The sequence below is a fragment of the Neophocaena asiaeorientalis genome, unplaced genomic scaffold, assembly GCF_003031525.2.
Source record: "Neophocaena asiaeorientalis asiaeorientalis breed wild unplaced genomic scaffold, Neophocaena_asiaeorientalis_V1.1 scaffold4, whole genome shotgun sequence".
Classification (NCBI taxonomy): Eukaryota; Metazoa; Chordata; class Mammalia; order Artiodactyla; family Phocoenidae; genus Neophocaena; species Neophocaena asiaeorientalis.
Genome location: NW_020173682.1, coordinates 3,464,646 through 3,486,962, shown reverse-complemented (window position 1 = coordinate 3,486,962; position 22,317 = coordinate 3,464,646). Strand labels below are relative to the sequence as shown.

General features: G+C 39.0%; 1 protein-coding gene across 1 annotated transcript in view; it reads right to left on the bottom strand.

Annotated features, from left to right (window-relative positions):
• Nucleotides 1-22,317, bottom strand: part of KIF5B (kinesin family member 5B) — a 77,964-nt gene that overhangs the window by 21,078 nt on the left and 34,569 nt on the right. The window contains exons 2-14 of the mRNA XM_024750075.1: nt 22,233-22,311; nt 15,544-15,631; nt 7,796-7,869; nt 6,694-6,798; nt 6,150-6,198; nt 5,575-5,630; nt 5,403-5,490; nt 5,115-5,239; nt 3,544-3,648; nt 3,079-3,224; nt 1,700-1,848; nt 1,050-1,243; nt 130-198 (exon numbers count right to left, since the gene is read on the bottom strand). Of these exons, the coding sequence (XP_024605843.1) occupies nt 130-198; nt 1,050-1,243; nt 1,700-1,848; nt 3,079-3,224; nt 3,544-3,648; nt 5,115-5,239; nt 5,403-5,490; nt 5,575-5,630; nt 6,150-6,198; nt 6,694-6,798; nt 7,796-7,869; nt 15,544-15,631; nt 22,233-22,311 (1,327 nt within the window). The remainder of the gene's footprint in view (nt 1-129; nt 199-1,049; nt 1,244-1,699; nt 1,849-3,078; nt 3,225-3,543; nt 3,649-5,114; nt 5,240-5,402; nt 5,491-5,574; nt 5,631-6,149; nt 6,199-6,693; nt 6,799-7,795; nt 7,870-15,543; nt 15,632-22,232; nt 22,312-22,317) is intronic.

Sequence of the window (22,317 nt, the reverse complement as noted above, 5' to 3'; positions counted from 1 at the left end):
ATTCAAAAATTTTTTTAAATGTACTCGAGTATATTCCGAGCTCCGTAGGTGCCTCCATCTTTTATATTTAAGTGACAATGACAGACTATAAAGCTTTCCTGGAAGCAATATGACAGGTATTCAGTTTACCTCTTCCTGATCCAACATTTGGGTCTTCAGTTTCTCTACCAATTGACTCTGTTGATTAATTTCTTCATCCTAGAATTTTTAGTAACAGGTTAACAAAGTAGCTCACAACCTGGTTCTAACTGATTCCTAACACAAATTGTGATTCCTTCCCACCCCCCAATATTTCAAAGTCATTTTCTCCAAACTCAACACAGCTTATTCCAATCTCTTATCTTAGGACGGCGTTGAAACAGATGGAATTTCAATGATCCATCATAGTAACATACTTATCACACAGTAAGAAAAAAAGGCTTACGTTTATGAAAGCTATTCATTAAAGACTTTAAATGCTAACAAGTAATAAACATGTTGAAAGCTTTGTATTAAAAATAAAGCCAGGTAGCCACTTCAAACCTACCTACCATCTCTGTTTAAAATACAATAAAAACATCACCTAACAACAAAAACCAAAAACAAAGCCAGAACAATTTTCTTCTGGTCTCTTTACTGTTTTTCTTCCCACCCTCTCTACTTGGTTCAAAATTGTGCTATTTTTCACACTACTGATATAATCAAAGCAAAAGATATTATTTCCACTCAATTCTGTTCCCTCTGTCTAATCTCTTTTATTATTAGAGCCCTCAGATCCCTGACTCTAAGAACATTTCATTAAGGCTCTCCAAGGACCCATGCCAAATTTCCTTTTGAAAGTTCTTTTAGCTTAAAGAAAAGGGAAAAAAAGATATGCCTCATATACAGCTTCTACATACAAACAGAGATTGTGATTTTATATTTTTTGTTAATACAATGATCTTGAAAAAGTTAACAGAAATCTAGGAAGATGTATATAGGTCACAAGGACCCATAATATTGAAATTAGAACATAAAAATACCTATGTCAAAAATGTTCCAAAACAGAACTGAACATGAACAATACCTACCTTGTCATCAAGTTGTTTGTACAACTTAGCAATTTCTTCTTCACACTTCCTTCTTTCAGAATCAGTAAAGTTCCCAGTAACTCCAATAGTGGCTGCTGGTTTATCATTGGTAATAGTAATATCCTTATCCACTGCAAAAGCTTCCAAGTTGGCTTTCTCTTTGTCAAACTGTTCATCAATAGGCACTGTCTCTCCTAAAATAAGACAACAGAATGGTTAATAAAACCCACGTGTCTAAAACTAATTTCAATTTTACTCAATTTCAGCAGCTCTTACCAACTTTATCTGCTCAGTCCCTGAGATTCGGGGCACGAACCCGTGTCCCCTGCATCGGCAGGTGGACCCTCAACCACTGTGCCACCAGGGAAGCCCTGGAATTACCTTTGACTCTCCCCCATCTTCTAAAGCCAGTCACCAAATCTTATCATTTTAATTGATTTCACCCTAAGCTAAGCATCTTGCCATCTTGAAACTTCTATAGCTAGCTAGTTGGCCTTTATGCCTCTATTTATTATTTCAGGTAAAATCAGAATTTAATGTAAAAGATTTTATTCATTTTTATCTGATGATCCCTAATGCCTTTTAAATTTATAAAACAGGTCTAAATCTGGATTCAGCAAACTCAAAACAACAAATTCATAAGTTATTACCATTACGCCATCGGTTGAGTTCATTTTCAAGCCACTGAATGGTGTTCCGCAGGGTCTTATTTTTTTCTTTTTCTCTTTCATACTTCTTTTTCCACTGTTCTGCAGTTAACTCTACATTGACACAAACTGTGTTCTTAATTGTTTTGGCCCTAAGAGAAGTAGTTGGGGAAAGGGGAGGGGGGAAGAATGTGACAATTACTTTCAACTGGTATCTATATTTCTGTAATATATGCGCGTGTGGCTGGTAATTTAACTTAACTATTCTTGTCCAGTTATCTTTGACTAAATCCTAAGAGCTACAATTAGTACGGTGCTTATTTACAATCCATTAAATTTGGGTCAGTCCCAACATCTGTAAATAGATTAAAAAACAACAACAAAACCTGATGAGTATAAAAAAACACGAGCCCATCATTTCTCCAATTCATTTATAAGGCTGAATTAAGAAAAGCAATTATCAATGATGTTCAGAGACAGAGTCATCATTATTGACTTTCCCAGGCTAGCCATCTCATATATGGTTATCTCACTATGTGAACAGGTCACATATGTCAACAGGCTTAACATAGGAGATTAGGTGTCAGGTTTTGCTTTATTATCTGATTCAAATGTTTGTTTTCTTTAATGCTGAATTGAAGCTTCTCACATAAATTCGACTCAAGTTAACATTTGACTGTAATGCACTAAAACTTAAGCAGTAAAATTAGTACTTAATAGTACTAACTTTAGTACTAAAAGTTAAGCACTAAAACTTAAGTCAAACCCAAGCAGCCTACAAGATGGACCTTGGTTATACTATCTGCCTCTCAATTAAAAAACTGTGTCTAGCACACTAACAGTACACACTGATTTGAATATCTACCTGAAACTTTCCTGGATTTAATAAACAAAAGGCCTATCTGCATTTAGACTGCATTTTCTTTTCTTTTTTTGATATCCCATTCAATTTTATTTAATTCAACAAGCATTTTCTACAGAGGGTACGTAAATGTAATACTTGGTTTTCAGGTGATTCTAGTCCAGAAGAGGAGACAAAAACATAAACCAGGAAGTTAAAATATGGGTGATAATATCAATCACATAAAGACTTCTGTTGCACTTATAACAAGATAAGAAGCAATTGGGATTAACATATAGACACTATACATAAAATAAAAAACCAACAAGGACCTACTTTACAGCACAGGGAACTATACTCAATATTATGTAATAACCTATACAGGAAAAGAATCTGAAAAAGAATATATATATAAAACTGAATCACTATGCTGTATACCTTACATGATATTATACATCAACTATACTTCAATAAAAACATTTTTAAAAAGATAAGCAGCAGAGAAGCAGGCGGTATAGACTGCATTTTCGTAACAACAAACCTCTGACCAAACAGGAGCGTAGATTTTGTTTCAGATTCATTGTATGATGATGGAGAGCAGCAAATTACAATAGTGGTTCTACAGTTCCCACCTAATGAATCTTGAAGGATTCTTGTCATTTTACTATCTCGATATGGAACATATGTCTATGTACAAAAACAAACAAACAAACAAGAAAAAAAAAACAAAGAGGACCAATGGATTTCTACGTAATAAAATTTGTTGTAGAAATATGTTACTTTACAATAAACTACAAAGTGATTTCAGTTGTTTTAAATGCTAGTTATTAAGATGGAAACTAGGATATACATACTAATACTATAAAATAAATCCCTAAAAGACAACTTATTCATACATACTGATTCAGTGAATCCCTCTCTCACTCACACATCCATGCACATGTAGGTATCTATCTGTAATTCTCCACTAACTAACGACAGGGAAATAGAAGACAAGTATACTCACACTACCCTCAGCCAAAGCAGAAATGACATTTCCAAGAGCAGAAAGGGACTTGTTGATGTTCTTAGCTTCATCCAGCACAGCACCTTCAGCTCCAGTTTTACTAACCTATACATAAGATTTTAAAAAAACGAAACAAAATTACGAGTTTAGGTGATTTTCTTTGATTTTATAAACAGCTCAGAGGTCATCAGTAACTAGTAAAAAAGAAAAGGGAAAGTTTCATGATTTTATTTGCCAAGCATTTACCGTAAGTTATCATTATTTATTGAGTATGACTCTTCTGAGACCTTGGTCAAGTAACTAGCTGCATGACAAAAATGGGATTAAGAAGATACCAAATTTTATTTTTAGGTGTGCTCCTGAAATTAACCAATTTACACATACATTTGTAGTTTACTAATTTGTTACCCCCCCCTTTTCTTGGCTGCATTGGATGCTCGCTGCTGCGCGTGGGCTTTCTCTAGTTGCGGCGAGCGGGGGCTACTCTTGGTTGCGGTGCGCGGGCTTCTCATTGCGGTGGCTTCTCTTGTTGTGGAGCACGGGCTCTAGGCGCGCAGGCTTCAGTAGTTGTGGCTCACAGGCTCAGCAGTTGTGGCTCACGGGCTCTAGAGCGCAGGCTCAGTAGTTGTACCTCACAGGCTCTAGAGAGCAGGCTCAGTAGTTGTGGCGCACGGGCTTAGCTGCTCCACAGCCTGTGGGATCTTCCCAGACCAGGGCTCGAACCCATGTTCCCTGCATTGGCAGGCGGATTCTTAACCACTGTGCCACCAGGGAGGCCTGTTAACCCCCTTTAAAGAGAAACTTTAAAAAATTTACTGAAGCATAATGTTGATGTTGTAACTGTTAAAGAGAGAGACCAAATTTATATTATATAAGCAAACCTGCTTCTATTAGAAAAATATAAAATATATATTAAAGATAATAGAATAATATGTTAGCAATGATGGCTGAAAAAACAGCCTCTCAGTATTCACAAAATTAGAGACGGGCTTTGAAGTATGTGTATAAGACTTTGCGTAGAAGGGAACAGGTATGTCATTCTAATCAGAAGAAACAACAGATTAGCAGAACAGCAAAAAAGTTTCACATATAGGTCAATATTAAAACATTTGAACTTATTTTGGTTTTGACATAAACTAGAATCAGATTGTATACGACTGGAATAGTTAAATAATCGTCAGAAAGAAAGAAGTACAACAAAATCCGAAAGGACTAATGGATAGTTACCAGTTTTCAGAGAGAGCTCACTGCCAATATGAATAAAATAGATACTAAAAATTAGGAAAAGGATACCTAGTAAAATTCTTAATGACATACACTCAACACATTCTCAATAAAAGTACACACCTTAAGTCAAGGATAACACTTATTGGTTGAACTGGACTGTGGCCCAAATGACAGTAAATTTGTAATGACAAAGCATTGGCATAAATGCTTGTAACTCTCAAAAATGTTACCAAATTCAATTTGATATTCATTTTCAATATGTAACAATAAATAATGCAAAAGCCCAAATCTGAGTTAAAGTTCGTAAAAATGCTTAGATATCTATCAGAATATAAAGATTTTACCTTTTCACTACCAGCTAAATCAACCAGATAAAGTTTTCCACTCAGCTTTTGTTCCGTTTGCGTGTTCTCTTGTTTTACATTAATAAGAAATATACTGTGACTCCTAGAGCTATGTTCATTCATATCTGCAAAGAAACCACACAAACAACTATCAGCAAACACGGCTCTCCCTTACTAACAGCTTCTACAGCATTATTTCACCTAAGAGAAACCTTACAGTTAATCAACTTGATAAGATATTTTAAGGCAGTTTGTACGTTAACTAGTGTTAATACATAGGCTACTTACTTGTAACCGCTACGTGTCTGTTGGATTTTCCTTCATCTATGGTGTCCATAACTTCATCTGGACTACATACGAAACGCTCTGTACACCCCTGTAAAACAAATTTTTAAAGTACGTCACTATCCTAAAAAAATGTTATTGTAGGGCTTTTCTAAATATTCTGTATTATACATACCTTTACGTAGGGAACTCGGTTTTTATCCTCATGAACTGAAAGATTGGTCTTTGAAACTGAAAAAGAAAAATAAATAACATTAACAACATTTACCTAAACCCTAACACTGGCTGTGAAATAGTCAATCAACTGTTTCTCTCCCCAAGCAGCCTAATAATAATACATAAACTTCAAAAATATGTAGATATCACTATAAAAGCAAAAGCCTATAGAAACAGTAGATTTATATAGAAACCAATGCAGCAATATAGAATTTTAGGTCCAGGCCAACGTCTGCCACCCACACTTTGGAGTGGTTCAATGGTTTGCCAAGGACAGTGTCTCTGACCGACAGCCGACAGATGATGAGCGCTCAAGACTCAGGCTCCTGGACTCTAGTCCAATGTGCTAATTACTACTTACAAAGCGCCCACAATATATGCTTTCAATAAGTCCAAAGGCATTCAATTAAAACTTTTTCCTGTAATCTAAGTCAATTTCATATAGGTTACTCAGAAATGGTCTCACATTTACTACTAAAAAAAAGCAGTATGTGGTATATTGAAAAACGATCGAAGAGCAAGAATTTAACTTACCATCTAACAGGTCCCTTATCTTATCCAAATAAATTTCAAAATATGAAACCTAAAGGGCAGAGGGAATAAAGGAAAAGAAAAATCAACCATTTAAAATTACAAAGTAATTTATTCACCTATTCATTAAATATTTACTGGGGTCTGACTTCCAGGTACCATCTAGACTACAGGGACAACTCAGCCACAGCTCTTACTCTAATGAGAAGCCCTAAATCCACCAAACCCCTTATGTAACTAACGTACATTTTCCACTCTGTATCGTCTCCTAAAATTAGACAATTAGGTGTAATTAGTCAGAACTTTTGAGCTTTGTAGCCAAACTCCCTTATCTTACAGAGAAGGCAGCTAAGGCAAGAGAGGCTCAGCTTACTTGTTTACCATGGCAGATGAGGGATCTGACCTTACTAATTCTAATAATCTTTCAGCTACACCTGCCTGTAAGATAATTTTTAAAATATTTAAGAATACTTTTTTAAAAGAAAAAGTACTGAACAGAATTATTCTAGGAATTAAATAAAATACAACCTTTCCCCAATGATTTTACCTTAATATGAAATTCCAAATTTTCATCCATGGAGTAAATATAATTAAAAATATCTTGCACTATTCTTGGAATAATTCCCATGCCTTCTGGATCATGAAGTTTACCCTAAACAGAAAACAAAACCAGTTCTTAAACAAATTGTAATATACAAATTAAAAATCAAAACTTTTAATCTATAATTTACAGTCAACAGAGGATAGGAATTCTAATTGTTGCAATTTTTTGTGAAACAAAATGTGGCTGTATAAAATACCTAAAAAAACCTAATTCAACTGTTACATATTTTCGTAAGTTGCACATAAATAATATATGCCAACCATATGGGTTACCAACTGATCTTAGCCTTTTATTTAATTGTTAGATCAGATTATGCAAATTTGTAAATGAACACATTCTAGGAAAATGTTTGTTAGTTGCTCGGCATATAAATCTGCATTGTTGCATCTACTTCAAGTCAAATTCATCCAAATGCTAGGAATGTGCTTGTTCTCTGACGTTATGGAAATGAGTAACATGAGTGACACTAAAATAAGCCAGTCATTTACTTTATATGGAATGCTCAGATAAACGATAAAAGCAGATACTCTGTAGCAGTGGCAGAAAATTACAGGCTGTGTTCTAGAAGCAAAGCTTGAGCAGGTTCACATTTATTATTAACAGCAGCTCTGATAATTTTGGAGACCTTCTTATGAGAGAAGAGGGGCAAGTATTCGGCTGGGGGTGGGGAAACAGGACGGACACATGGACACGACCAAGGAGAGGAGGAAAAAATTAAGTGCTCTGAATAGAACTGAAAGTACACAAACATTAAAGATTTCCCATTATAAGGTAACAGAGAATTCTTACTTAATTCTAAAACATGCATAATTTTGTGGTTATGTGGATAAAACAAAGCTAGATATAATTTCAAATATACGGTTTCACCATTCAAACTCAGGAACTGATTAGATTGCAACAACGATGTTACTCATGTATAATGCCCATGAGACAAAGCAATAGAGTAAATAAAGCTGTTTAAGCATATGGTGAACAATGTCACAAATAACGAATGAGTGCCCTGTGCACAGCAAACTACATCTAAGTACAGACTGTGAGATGTTACCTCCATTGTGTGTGTCTTCCCGGAGGAGGTTTGTCCATATGCAAATATGGTTCCATTGTACCCCTCAAGCACATCTATGAAAAAATCAGAGATTTTATACATTAGGGATTTTTTTCCCCTTAAGCAAGGCATTAAAGGAAACAAGAATATATTAATATAATCCTCTTAGTGATGATTCACCTAAGGAATTCCTTTCTCTCCAGCCCAGATCACTTTCTGTTGTCAGCAAGAAGGAAATTTTAAATTCCACTGCTCATAATCATCTCTCCTGTCAATGTACATCTCAGACGTCATTACACCTGTATTCCAAAGCTTTACGTGACTGAAAAGAAAAACAGTGCTCTGGCAGCTTGCATACATATATGAAATAGCTTTTAGAAGTAGGACTGATTGGTGGTTAACTGGTGGTTAAGCCTCACAAACCCACACAACATACCTCCTTATACAAAGTGTAACAAGGCCAGTCCTACTTCAAAACCGATTATCAGGGAGGTCCCGTGGAATTCAAAAAAAACCCAAAAAAGCAGCGAAAAACTTTTCTAGCCCTTTGTGTATCCTAAGGCCTACCATTAACATTTAAGCATCTTCCTTTACTAGGCTAAAGGTGGGGTTGGGAGGGATGTGAGTGAACAAGGTGACCTTTTAATTTCCAATTTTCAGGGATTCAGTATGTTTTGTTTTGTTTTTTTTGTTTGGTTTGGTTGTTTTTGTTTGTTTTGGTAAAAAGAAAGGTACTATAAAATTACATTCTAGGATTTCCCTGGTGGCTCAGTGGTTAAGAACCGCCCTGCCAATGCAGGGGACATGGGTTCCAGCCCTGGTCCAGGAAGATCCCACATGACGTGGAGCAACTAAGCCCATGCACCACAACTACCGAGCCTGCACTCTAGAGCCTGCGAGCCACAACTACTGAAGCCTGCACACCTAGAGCCCGTGCTCCACAACAAGAGAAGCCACCGCAATGAGAAGCCCGCGCACCGCAATGAAGAGTAGCCCCCACTTGCCACAACTAGAGAAAGCCTGTGCGCAGCAACAAAGATCCAACGCAGCCAAAAATAAATAAATAAATTTATATAAAAAATTACATTCTATTTTAGAGGAAGCCAAAGTAAAAAGAGAAACCTCAGTTGGAAACAGCAGATGTTAACAGTGGAAAGTAAACCTGTAGTAAGCAAGTCAATTCTTGTCTTTTTTTAATTGATTATTTTAAAAAGGAAGAAGAAAAAAGAAAAGAAAAGAAAATTTTAAAGGTCCCAACGTTGGGTACAGCTAACTAGATAACAGATTTGCTACAGAAATATTTAATAAGGAAAAGAAGGTATTAGTACTTACTTCCCTGGGAAGATTTTACGAGATTTCAAACATTTGAAACTTTCATTCAAAATCTTTTCAGTTTTATGAAGGGAAGCAAAATAACTTCAAGAATCACATTTAAAACAGATAAGACTGGACTTCCCTGGTGGCACAGTGGTTAAGAATCCACCTGCCAATGCAGGGGACACAGGTTCGAGCCCTAGTCCGGGAAGATCCCACATGCCGTTGAGCAGCTAAGCCCGCAAGCCACAACTGCTGAGCCTGCGCTCTAGAGCCCATACTCCGCAACAAGAGAAGCCACCGCAATGAGAAGCCCGCGCACCACAACGAACAGTAGCCCCCGCAAGCCGCAACTAGAGAAAGCCTGTGCGCAACAATGAAGACCCAATGCAGCCAAAAATAAATAAAAATATGGTACATTTGTTACAATTACCAAAGCAATATAAAAAAATTTTAAAAAGAATAAAATAGATAAGATTACAATATTTCTGTAATTCTGAAGAAGCAATCACCTGGGGAAAAAAAAAGCACCAGACCCTTTCCAATCCACTTCCTTTACATATAATTGTTCTCAGCCTGTCAGTATCATACCCTCTGCTTAAGATCTTTTAATCAATCACATAAAACCTAATTTTGTTAGATCTATACATGAAAGGTTCATTCATGATATGATCCAATTACCTAGCAACTACCACAATAAGTACTTAATAAATACTGGTAGGTGAATGAGTAAGTGACCTTCCCAAGATCATATTAGTAGCATATGTCTATAGGATGTTACGGTAATTTTGTGTCAGGTGAAATACATCATATGAGGGCTCATAGGATAATCAAGGTATGCCACATGTCTGTATTTGGGACTTCAAGCAAAACTTTAAAATTTTATATGATTACAGAGATTACGAAATAGTCAATGCTCAAGTATTTGCTGAGCACTACGACCTAGGCTCTGTTCTGGGAGCAGGGATCTAACAGTGACTAGGTGGTTTCTAGAGGCTCCAGGCTATAATTAAAGTAATAACTGTTATCAATTAGGAACATAATAATCCCTTCTTGCCTACCTTCAAATCCATTCCTGACCTTTGCTTTCTATAGTGATTTAACTGCCAACACTTTATTATGAAAAAGTCTAGACGTACAGAAAAACGGAATGAATTTTACAGTGAACACCCCTATAACCACTACCAAGATTCTATCATTAACTTATCATTTTACTGTTTGCCTTAATCATCTTAATCTGTCTTATTTATTTAATGCATTTCAAAGTGAACTGCAGACTTCATTTCCGCCTAAATACTCCAGCATGCATACACCATTGGCTAGAATTCAGTGTTCTGCAGTTTTATTCTTCAGAGATAAAATTTACATACAATGAAATGCACATATCTTAAAAGTACAGTTCTTTTAAACACACACACACACACACACACACACAATATAATACTCATCTCTTTGAAAATCCCAGAAAGCACGCATCTGTAATCAGATAAAATTAGGCACCTTTGGAACTGGCTCTTTTTTGCCTATTCAGCTCCATCTCCCACCATCCTTCCCCTCACACTGTTGTTTTTGTTGGTAAAAATGGTTGAATCTGACAACTTAATACGGTTCAACGTCACAGTCATATCATAATGTATGTTCTTCCCTACAGAGGTGATACTTTTCTCATGTGGGCTGCCTCTGTTAGCCCACATGCATCTCTCTGTCTGGAGTAAATCCCTCACTCTCCCTCCCACTCTTGTGCATCCTTAAGACTAGCTTAGGCTTTACTTCTCTCCAATCCTATTCCACCCCCAAATGAATCTAGGAAAGAGTCCCAAGGTGTTCTTGTAGCACATGCATTTAATCATAATACTGATCACTGTGTATTGCAACCATCAGTTTACTTGTCTGCCTTCCTCACTAGCCTGTAAAATCCTTGAGGCCAGGGCTGCGTTTAATCCCTAACACAGTGCCTGGCACTTAGTAGGAACTCAAATGCTTGCTGAATGATTACTACGAATACTCATACAGCATCTTTCTAAAGCGTCCCTCCCCTTCTATAATATACTTTTGCCTTTCTTGTGAGAAACAGACAGAGGTGGAACTATGGACAAATATTACTTTCATACTTTGTAAACAAGAAAAACGTATTTAGCAAGTGAAGGAACAGCTTATCACCTTCTGAAAGTCACTTAATCTCTCTGAACTTCAGCCTCCTCATCGGCAGAATGTCTGCTTAGGGGAAGGCTGTGAAAATTAGAAGTCATCATATAAAATTATTACTGCTGGGCTTCCCTGGTGGCAGTAAATGCCGCAGAGCAACGGAGCCCACGTGCCACAACTAATGAGCCTGCGCTCTAGAGCCTGTGAGCCACAACTACTGAAGCCTGCGTGCCTAGAGCCTGCGCTCCGCAACAAGAGAAGCCACCACAGCGAGAAGCCCGCGCACTGCAATGAAGAGTAGCCCCTGCTCGCCACAACTAGAGAAAGCCCACGCACAGCAAAGAAGACCCAACACAGCCAAAAATAAATAAATAAAATTTAAAAATAAATACATTACTGCTAACATTTGAAAGCATTATGTGCCAGGCTCTAATAATCTTTCATATATGAATGTACTTAATCCTCACAAAACCCTATGGAAGGTACTATTTTTAGTCCCATTTTATAGATGAGGAAACTGAGAAACTGTGGCCTACAGTTCCACAGCCAGTAAGATAGAGCTGGGATGCAAACCCAGACAGTCTTGGTTCCAAAGACAAGCTCTTAACTACTACATTATATTCTCAAGGAACAGAGGAACCAAAATAAATACATGGCAGGCTACACCTGGAAAAATTAAGGTGGATACAGTGGCACACAGTCCAGGTCAGGAAGCTATGGTGGGAAACTGGGGACTCCCTGGAGGCCTGGTAAGATGCCTGGCATATAGCAAATATTGAATAAATGACAATTACTTTATACCAGGGAAACCAACTTGTAGACATCACTCGGGTTCAGAGTTCAAGAGAATACAAGTGGACAAAGCATGCTCAAAAGAAAACAAACAAAAAAAATCTATCTGACGAATCTACAAAAAGGAAAAGTTAACAGCCCTATACGTAAGTTATATACTTGTACAGATATTTATGAAACAATGCAACCTCGGTGGGCTGTCAGGAGCCCAGAGCACATGAGCTGCTCTCACCTCAGTCCCGGCAGCTTGCTCATCAAATCCACGTCTCAGAAGAAATACCAGCTCACCCATCGTTTTGCCAGTCCTTGCCTACCAGTTTCTTACCATGGCCTTCCACTTGACCTGTGTGCCAGTGAATAGCCCAAGTCCAGCGTGCCATGTATTTAACTGCTTTCCTGCCCTGACACTTCACCTAGCCCCCACCCCCATCACTCTCCTTAAAGCTACATGTTTACTGGTAACTCCGCCACATTTGTTTCTTGTCCAGGGCAAGTCAGTACTTTTTCATGAATCATCTTTTAAAATCCTCACGGTACCCTTATTTTGCAGCAGAGGAAATGGAGACTTAGAAAGGCTGGGGAACTTGCTACAAGTCACAAGCTAGAAAGTGGCAGAGCCTAGACTTCAACCTAGGTTTGTCTGATTCCAAAGTCTATGCTCTTAACCATACTGCAAAGAAGGGAACTGCTATCCAGAACTCGGTTCCCAACAGTAAAGCAGGAATCTGCTGGTAAAAGGTAAAAAGTAAAAAGTATCAAAATGTTGAGAAAAGGAGAGAGATTTCAAAAAAAGAATGATGTCATCTCAGAGTTGTAAATAGTAATGAAACAGTATAAAAGGTAGTAGAAACAAATACACTAGATGTCAGGACCAGACTGCAGAGTTCTGAGAAAGGTAGGTATGAGCCTATTGTTAAGAGGCTTCATAACTGAAGATATACAAAAGAGATAAAAATCACTAAAACAGTATGAGAAAGGTAAAAACCCAGGATAAGTGAGTCTTATAAAAACAAAACAAAAAGGCCCTAAAGAGAGCTTTTAAAATATTCAGAAGTGAGTAGACCTGCACTGCCTAGAAAAAGGTGACTATGTCAACAAACGATGTATTACCGTCTTCTACAACACCATGTGCAAAATGAACAACAGAAAAAACACTGCTGAGAGCGGCTTCGGGTCTGAGGTGGGTAGGATGGCCAAAGAATGACTTTAAATGAGCCCAAGTTTCTAGTTGTAAGAGAATTACATCCCATGGATAAAAATTTCACAAAAGCCACAGGGAATGGAGGTAAAAGATGACTAACTTGTAAATGCTACACTCGTTCTCAAAAAGCAAAAAGTCAATCGATTCTGGGAACCTCAGACAAATATACCAAAATTTCACTGAGGAAAAGCTATGGCTGAACTAATCTCATTTCCTGTTTGGGTCACTCAACTAGTACTTTGGGGGAACACCAGAGTCATGCACCATGATTTCACAAAAGGATGCAAGCTTTTCATTATATTCTTGTGGATATGTTGGTAAGCTAAGAACTAGACAACTGTACAGGTAAGAGAATCTGAAGTTGGTTAAATATCAAGTATGATTTAATAACTGCCAAAAAACTTACTCCATTTTTAGAAGATTAGGCTAAGAACCATGGCCCATTACGTACTTTATAAATGATTCATAGCAATACTTTCCAAACTCCACTGTGCTTAAATGAAGACCTTAAAAAAAAGCCTTCAATATCCTTGTCACCATAACAGACTTATTAAAACATGCTGATAGCCAGCTCAGATCCCTTGTAAGACAACTGTAAAAACAAAACTCAAAATAGGATTATGAGCTAAAATGAACAAAATGGAACCTGCACTTTAAAGGCCTGTGCAGATGCCAGATGAAAAAAATACGCAATGCTGGTTCTATGCCTGATGAAAAAAGCTCCAATATTGAAGTGTGGATTGGGGTCTAACGTTGGCTGCAGCGGATGTGAAAAAGATTCATACATTTAAACTGCCCATGAATTCATGAATCAACAACTTCATGTTATTAAAAAAGCAATCTTTTGCTATACTGACGACAAAAGTAAGTCAAAATCAAAGAATGTAGTATAATTGCGTTCCATGACAGATCCATTTGGAAAACGATTTGATGCTTACAACAAAAGATGACACTGCCTGTTCCTCTTTCTTGCAGTCGTTTACAGAATCAGCCAATTCTCCCTCCAGTCCACTGTCTCTCACCAATTCCATACCTGTTGTGATTCTTGGTGGTTTCATGTCCACGTAGTGGGTGATCCCACGACTAGACGTCCATGTACTAGATGATACTCTGGCCTCTAGGTCCTTGAACCTAATTTTCTCCATGATCTTATCCTTTTCTCCTTCCAATGCCAAGTCCATGGTCACACTCTAGACCTTTCATTACTAACTGCACTGCCTTCCTAACACCAAGTATCCACTTCCTTTTACTCCTTCTATTACCCTGATTCCAAAAAACCTTTGCCTCCACTGAGACTATAACACACCAACCTTACCACCTTTTTTCACTGTCCCTTAAATCCTGCCTCCCCCACTCAGGCAGCTTAGATTCCAGGGTTCACCATTAGCAGCACTCTCGACTACATCGCTTGCCCTTCTCTCCCTCTTTTGTACTTGCCTGGCAAAATACAACTGGGTAAATTCAGCTCTCTGGCAGCTAACCACAAGTGGGCTCTTAACGTTGCCTGGCGATGCTGCCACACTTCCCTAATCCATTCACTTCCACACTGCTAGAAGACTCTGTACCTTTTCCTAGAACCTCCTCTCCCATCCTCACTCTCTGTGATGACTTCGCTCCCTACATCAGAGACAAACTGGAATTAATATGAAAAGAACATGTACATTTTCCCGCCATCACACGAATGGACCTACTTCTATCCATAAACTCTGCGTTTCCTCCTGTTACTAGACGAAATGTCTGTGCTCCTACTTAATCCTAACCTTCCACTTGATACTGAATCCCAACCCATCTACGCTGGTGAACACTATAGGAAGACAGATGTTGCCTCAATCTCGTAAGTACTCTTTAACAATTAGACCTGTCAAAAAGTGCTATAAAGCATTTCACGAAGTAATGGCTATTTAATCATAAGATCCCTTTGATGTAAGATATTTCTGCAGTAACTGGATGTAAGTCCAGATAATCACTTAACACCCTCTCAGCTCTAAGGTTCTATGGTTTTAGAAAACATAAACCTGAAAAATACCTTAGTATAGGTTAATAGTATTAACTGGAATGTACACACACTATAATTCTCATAACATTCTTAAAAACACACTGTATATAAATTAGTTCATGGAATATGAGCAATAGATTTATTAACTATATTTGACCTTTTCATTATTTAAACAACCGCTGCAATTAACTAAAGGGAAAGGGAACATAAAATGAAAAATAGAACGTTGGGTAAACAGGAGAGATCACAAACAAAATTTGACTTATTGCTGGAACAACTCAGCAGGTTAAATATATTTACCTTTAACAATCTTCTTTGCACAGTCATTATACACTTGCTCTTGAGATGTGTTTGACTGGAACACCCGGTCAAATGCATAAGGCTTGGACTGAAAAACAGAAACAAGGGTTTCAACTATACAGATTAAAGGTGAACAGACATTTCTAAGCTCCTTTAAAGATGTCATCATATATTTAACCTTCAAAATAGGATACCTACTACGCCTCACTTTATGTCACAGAATCTTTGCAGAAAGGACCTTAGGGCCCAAGAACAAATCCACTAGAATAAACTCCACAAAAACAAGCATGTCTGTTTTAGTCTTTGTTGTATTTCCAGAACCTACCACAGAAATTAGCACTACTGTGGTGGGCACTCGTATTGCTGAGTGAATTTTTATTTAATGCATATTTTTTCTGGCAGATATTGAGACCCTATTTTCAATACTAACATCATCTTGCAGATAAGGAATTAGAATCGTGAAAGGTCCAAAAGTTGTAAATGACAAAATTAAAATTCAAACCCAAATCTCCTGTCTTTCAGTTCAGGGCTCCTTCCACTATTCCATTCAGCTTTCAGTTTACTGCAACAGCATTTCAACCGTTCATCCACTTAATAAGTATTTATGGAGTGCCGATTATGCCGGACACCACGCTAGAATGATGACCAAGACAGAGTCATTCTCTGCTTTAGTGGAACCTAAGTAACAGTGGGGCAGACATCAGACAAAGGGTCAAGGGACTAGAATTCCGACGGGCACAAAGGAGTGCTAATGAAAGTGCTATGAGAGCACTTAGAGGAGAACCTGAGACTGGGGAAGGCAGAAGAATGCCAGAGACACACTCTGGAGAAGGGATGTTAAAGAACTCAAGAGTAAGTAGCACCCAGCTCACTGTCATTCTCTTCAATGTTACTCATGAGGGAGGGTGAGCATGGGGAAGTACTCCAGGCACTGGGAACAGGAGAGGCTGAAGGGAGCTTGTAGCATTCAAGAAACCAAAGGATGTTGTAAGTTTGAAGTGCAAGGATACAAAAATCAAATGCAAATGTCAACACGGTGAAAAAGGCAAGTAACATCTTAGTGTTATTTTGAAAACAGTTTTGATTTTGTGGGCCCCTCAAAGGATCTTGGGGACACATTTAGAGAACTGCTGATGTAGCCTGAGAAGGAGCCAGAGACATGAAATGAATAAAACCAAGAGTATGATGTCCATGCAAGTCAAGGAAGAATTTTCAAGGAGGAAGTGATTGTGTCAAATTCAGCTGTGAGGACAAAGCAAAACTGAAAAGTATCCAACCACCACAAAGATCAGATTGGAAAAGGTTGAAAAAAGAATAGGAGGTAACTGAACAGAAATCTGGCTGTGGCTCAAAGAAAGCTGTCTTTTAAGATAGACAAGACCTGAGCAAGTTTAAATGCTGGCAGGAACAATCTCGAAATCTAAGAGAGAAAGTAAGCGTCTAAAGATGAGAGAGGGAGCAAGGGGATTCTGGTATTGAAAGTAAGTGTATGACGGCTCTCTAGTCTCTTCTAAAGTAAAGGAAGGGAGCTGGGCCCCAAAATAAACAATCACCACCCCAGAAATAATCCTTAACATTATCGAATACTTCCTAGGTCTTAGCTGAAAAAGACCATACTTTTTAGAAACTCTACCCCACAATTCCCCTCCCTAAAGCTTGGAACAACAGTAAAGATGACACAAACAGCCCCTAAAGACCTGTCCAAAGCCATTCCCAATTCCCCGTCCCCTTCTGGCCTCCCACCAGACAAGCTGGAAGCTAACCACCTGCTAGCGGAGTCTCCTTGCAAGTAGTGTCACATGACCCAGCTCTAGATACCATGAAGTGATGGTCTGCTGGGAGGTTTCAGAGAAGGGTTTTGTTTTCCTGATAAAAAGGACCGCCTCAGCTGAAGCTACCCTTTCTCCTTTCTGGAATGAAGGTCTGGAACTGGAACATCCATCTTGCAAACACGACAAATACGACGAGGGAAAGTCAATAACTTAGGATGACAGAGGGTAACAGAGTCAGTAGAACTAAAGGCCCATCTCCAGACTTCCTATGTGAGAAAAATAACCTCTTATTTATTTAAACCACTATTAGTTTGTTTTCCCTCTGCAGCTGAAAGCATTCCTGAAGGATATACTCAGATGACCTCACTTTGGCATCAATTAAATGTAGGCATCTCAACAGCTGATTATTCTTTGGCTACGACATACATAAAAGTGTCCTTTTGCTAAGATTCTGAGACATTAACTAATCTACAGGTGTGGCTAATAAAAGATAATCTATTGTTTCACTGATTTACAAGATGTATTCATGATAAACAATTGTGAAAACAAACACAAGTACAGTCAAAATAACAGAAATAAACCATACTAATATTTTTTCTATCAAAAAGAAAGTAATTTTCCCTATTCATTTATCCAGCAAACATTTATTTAGCACCTTATAAAGTATCAGATATTGTAAATGAGTAACAATTTTAGAAATGATACTAATTAGTACAGAGAGTAGGGTTCAAAGAATAATAGAGGATAAGGCCGGATAGATTCTTGAATACTAAGTTAAATAGCTATATACTAGGATCGAATATAAGTGATCAAGTAATGTTAACTAAATCGAAATGGAGACCACTTCTAGGGTTAAAGAACTCATGATTAATTTTTTTTTTTTTTTGGCGGTACGCGGGCCTCTCACTCTTGTGGCCTCTCCCGTTGTGGAGCACAGGCTCCAGACGTGCAGGCTCAATGGCCATGGCTCACGGGCCCAGCTGCTCCACAGCATGTGGGATCTTCCCGGACTGGGACACGAACCCGCGTCCCCTGCATTGGCAGGCGGACTCCCAACCACTGCGCCACCAGGGAAGCCCTCATGATTAATTTTACTTGCAAGAAACAAGTTAACAAAAAACAGGTAATAGTGTGACAACTGCATCTCTCCAAAATAAGGCAAATAATATTTTTTGGGGGGGGATTTTGTTTGTTTAATTTTTGGCTGTGTTGGGTCTTCGTTGCTGCGCGTGGACTTTCTCTAGTTGTGGCGAGTGGAGGCTACTCTTTGTTGCGGTGCGCGGGCTTCTCATTGTGTGGCTTCTCTTGTTGCGGAGCATGGGCTCTAGGCGCGCCGGCTTCAATAGCTGTGGCACGTGGGCTCTAGAGCGCAGGCTCAGTAGTTGTGGCTGAGGCACATGCTTATTAGCTGCTCCGCGGCACGTGGTATCTTCCCGGACCAGGGCTCGAACCCGTGTCCCCTGCACTGGCAGGCGGATTCTTAGCCACTGTGCCACTAGGGAAGCCCTTACGTTAGATTTCTTAAGTGAAGTGGTTCCTATTTGAATCTGCACCGACCAGGCTGAACACCAAATTTGGTTACAAAGGACACCCTCTGGCAGGAATATGTCTTTCTCTGGAATTCTGAATAGTGATTTTCAGATAACATGGGATTACACCATATTAGATTTCCCTTAGTTAGATTCCTTAGATAGATTATGGGTGAACATTCCACAACTGTAAAGGTATATTATGATGGCTCCTTCTCTTTTAATTTTCGTATTTAAGGTAATCAGGATCAAACACCAAATCATCATACATTTGAAAGGGGAAATCGTGTTGTGCTAGAGGTAAGGAACTGGGTCTAACTTCAATGAACTACAACAGCCTGTTTTGGGTTCTGTCCTCTACAGTATACCACATAAGGAATGATGATTAGTAAAGATGCTTAACGATGCAAATATGCACATTCCACTTTCACGATGCATAAATAAATGTGGGAATAACTTTTTCTATTGATTTTTTTATTTGGTGTTTTCAGCAGGCTCCTCTGAACTATATAACCCGGTGTTGCCCTGGTCCCCCAGTTTTTGTGGATAACAAGTTTGCATATCTAAAGCAAATAGTTCAAAGTTGTTCAAAAAATAATGCATTTATTTCATTCAATATGTGATATTTATAGCACTTCACTGAGCACTTAATTACAAAAAAAAAATCTGTACAAAGGCTGTAAAGCACAGAGAAACACTACAAGATTACATTGCCATGGGGTCACATTACATTAAAATCACTGATTATATGAGTAACAGGACAAAAGTTTGGACAAAATATTGGAAACTGAATTTATAGGAAAATCAGAATCCTAAAAAATTATCTTCTACGTGAGCACTGATTACACGTACAATTCAGTTAACACTGTAAACTAAAATACTTATTTTTTAAATTTTGATTTAACCAGAAAGCTGTGTACAAAACGTTGTAAAATTGTTTAAGATAATTTAATTTTAAATGCTGCACTGCAGCAATTCCTTCTTAAACTATTTACTTTGAATCAGGATCAGGATCCAGTAAAATGAACAAAACAAACCATGGGATGACTTTTACCTGGAGATTTTCTAATTCCACTCCTCCTAGCTGCCCTTATAAATGCCCAGACAACTTTTTAAAAAGATAAAATAAAGCACTTTAAAAAATTGGGGGGGAAAAAAAAGACCTCAGAGTAATTAATGACTTACTATATGCAAAACACTGGTTTCAGAAAATAATGAGTTAAACATGTTGCCTTACACTTTTTAAAGCTGTATCACACTCAGTTTAATGTATTTTTGCTTATTCTTAAACAAAAACAAACGACTAAAATGCTTACCAGTTTATCCAAAGGCCAACTGTACATTACTGATTCACAACTCCACTCACTCACTCACCCATGATTTCCAATATTATCACTTAAATTTATTTAAATGCTAAGGAAACCTAAGTAAAGAAATTCAAAGGAAACAACCTAAAATAAACGTTATGCTTCCTGTGGTAATTGTTTATATTCTTTCAACTCTTTCCTCGTATCTTATGTCACATTTGGCCTGCGTTAGGAGGCTGCCTTCTAACCTAATCATAAAACAGAAATCTTGACAATACTGATAGATTTGTGTACACACACACACATCTGAAGTAATAAGACATTCTTACTACAAATCTGAAAGGAAGACAGCTTTGATGTTCAACCACTGTTGAGAGGCTGAATAACCATAAAAACTCTGAGAAACTAGCAGCCTACTAGTGTTTGCCAACTAACAACCCAGGCCTCGCAAGCCTCCTCTGATTCCACGCACGTACGATGTATCACCCTAAAGGAAAAGGATGACTACTTTCGTGCTTAACTTCTTGGCCTCACCACGATGTCATTTATAGCCTGAGTTTTTCTGTGGACTTGTTAACAAAGAACCAGCCTGACAGTCCTCACACAGTAGTAGCTGGCACTTGTTAGGAACCTAACGACTTGTTTGCCAAAACCCTCCTGAGCTACGTGGAGCTATGACGTTCATATTCTAGAGCTGAACTTTGGAAACGTTCACATAAAAACTCTAAAGAACTTGAGTTCTGTCTTACATGTCAATGCTTTTCATCTTCTACGTTCCATCTCCCGTGATCCCTTTGTCTGGTTTCCAAATTAACTATCCAAACATATGCCAAATGTGGAATACCACTAGAGAAAAAGTCAACGTTAACGCTGGGTAGCATGACAGCCATGTAGAAGCAAGTTCTGTCAAATGGCATCACCAAGAAAGATGACTTTCATTCCCAGTCACAGTTCACCGTTCTGTGGGCAGTATCTTGCCACCCATTTTAATCTCCTTGAGCTGGGGATGTTATTTTCAGAGACCTTTCAATACCAGAGATCAGACCTCAAAAAAAAACAAAAACGAAAAAAGACAGACACCAACCCCTCCTTACTTTCTGGTTATCAGAAGTTGACAATGATCCACCAAGTCTAGTCATGTCATGGTTTATACTACGAAGGACAGTATCTCACCATCCTCGGCATATTATCAAATTCTTCAAGGTAGCTCCTCACCGTAGACGTAGGAAGCTGACACTAACTAACAAGAAACCTAGTTTACTGGTCCAATTTTACCTTTTTCTCCAATTTTACCTTTTTCTCAAAAAAACCTAGTTTACTGGCCCAATTTTACCTTTTTCTCAAACTGGTCCAATTTTACCTTTTTCTCTTTTCCCTTTTTCTGTTATAATACTTTGATATACACACAAAAGAGTTCACACTCTTTCCCATACCGTTACCCCGTAAGACCCAATGAGAGTGAGACTCATTTATAACCCAGAGCGAATCGGCCAGATCCGATGCAAGACGAAACGAAGTCGAGCGCTCCGAGTTCAAAAGACACCTACTTCTTTTCGCAGCCCTCCCCGTTCGCCGTGTGTAACTGTAAACGCGAAGGCGGGCTGGGCGACCACCGAGGGCACGGGTCCAACTGCGCTAGGTGCAGTTTCCCTTTCCCCGTAGGGGACACGATGCAGTCTAACGCATACGGCTTTCCCCGAGACCACGCATCGTGACTATTTAAGGTACGGAGGGCAGGTCTCAGAGCTCAACGCGCCCGAATGGGAAGTCGTGGGGAGGCGGCGGCGCGACCCCCCGACAGCACCTGCACCAGGACCCGCAAGCGCACGCAAGCCGGCCCCGGTGCCCGCAACCCGCGCCCCGCACCGCCCCTCCCGCGCGCGCCCCAGGTGCGGGAGGGCCGCGGACCCAGGGCGGGTGCTTCCCGTCGCCGGCGCCGCAGACCAGGGCGGGGCGACCCAGGAGCACCCGAGGAGGCGCCGCGCCCCTCCCCGGGGCCATCAGGGCCCCCAAAGCTCGCTCCCCGCTTCCCTAAACTCCAGGAGCGGCCGGGCCCGAAAGAGGGGGCTGGGGGCACTCACCGCGATCATGATCGTGTCTTCTCCCTGAAACTTGGCGATGTACTTATCGCCGCGGTTCACCTCGGACTCGTTCAGCGGTCTGAAG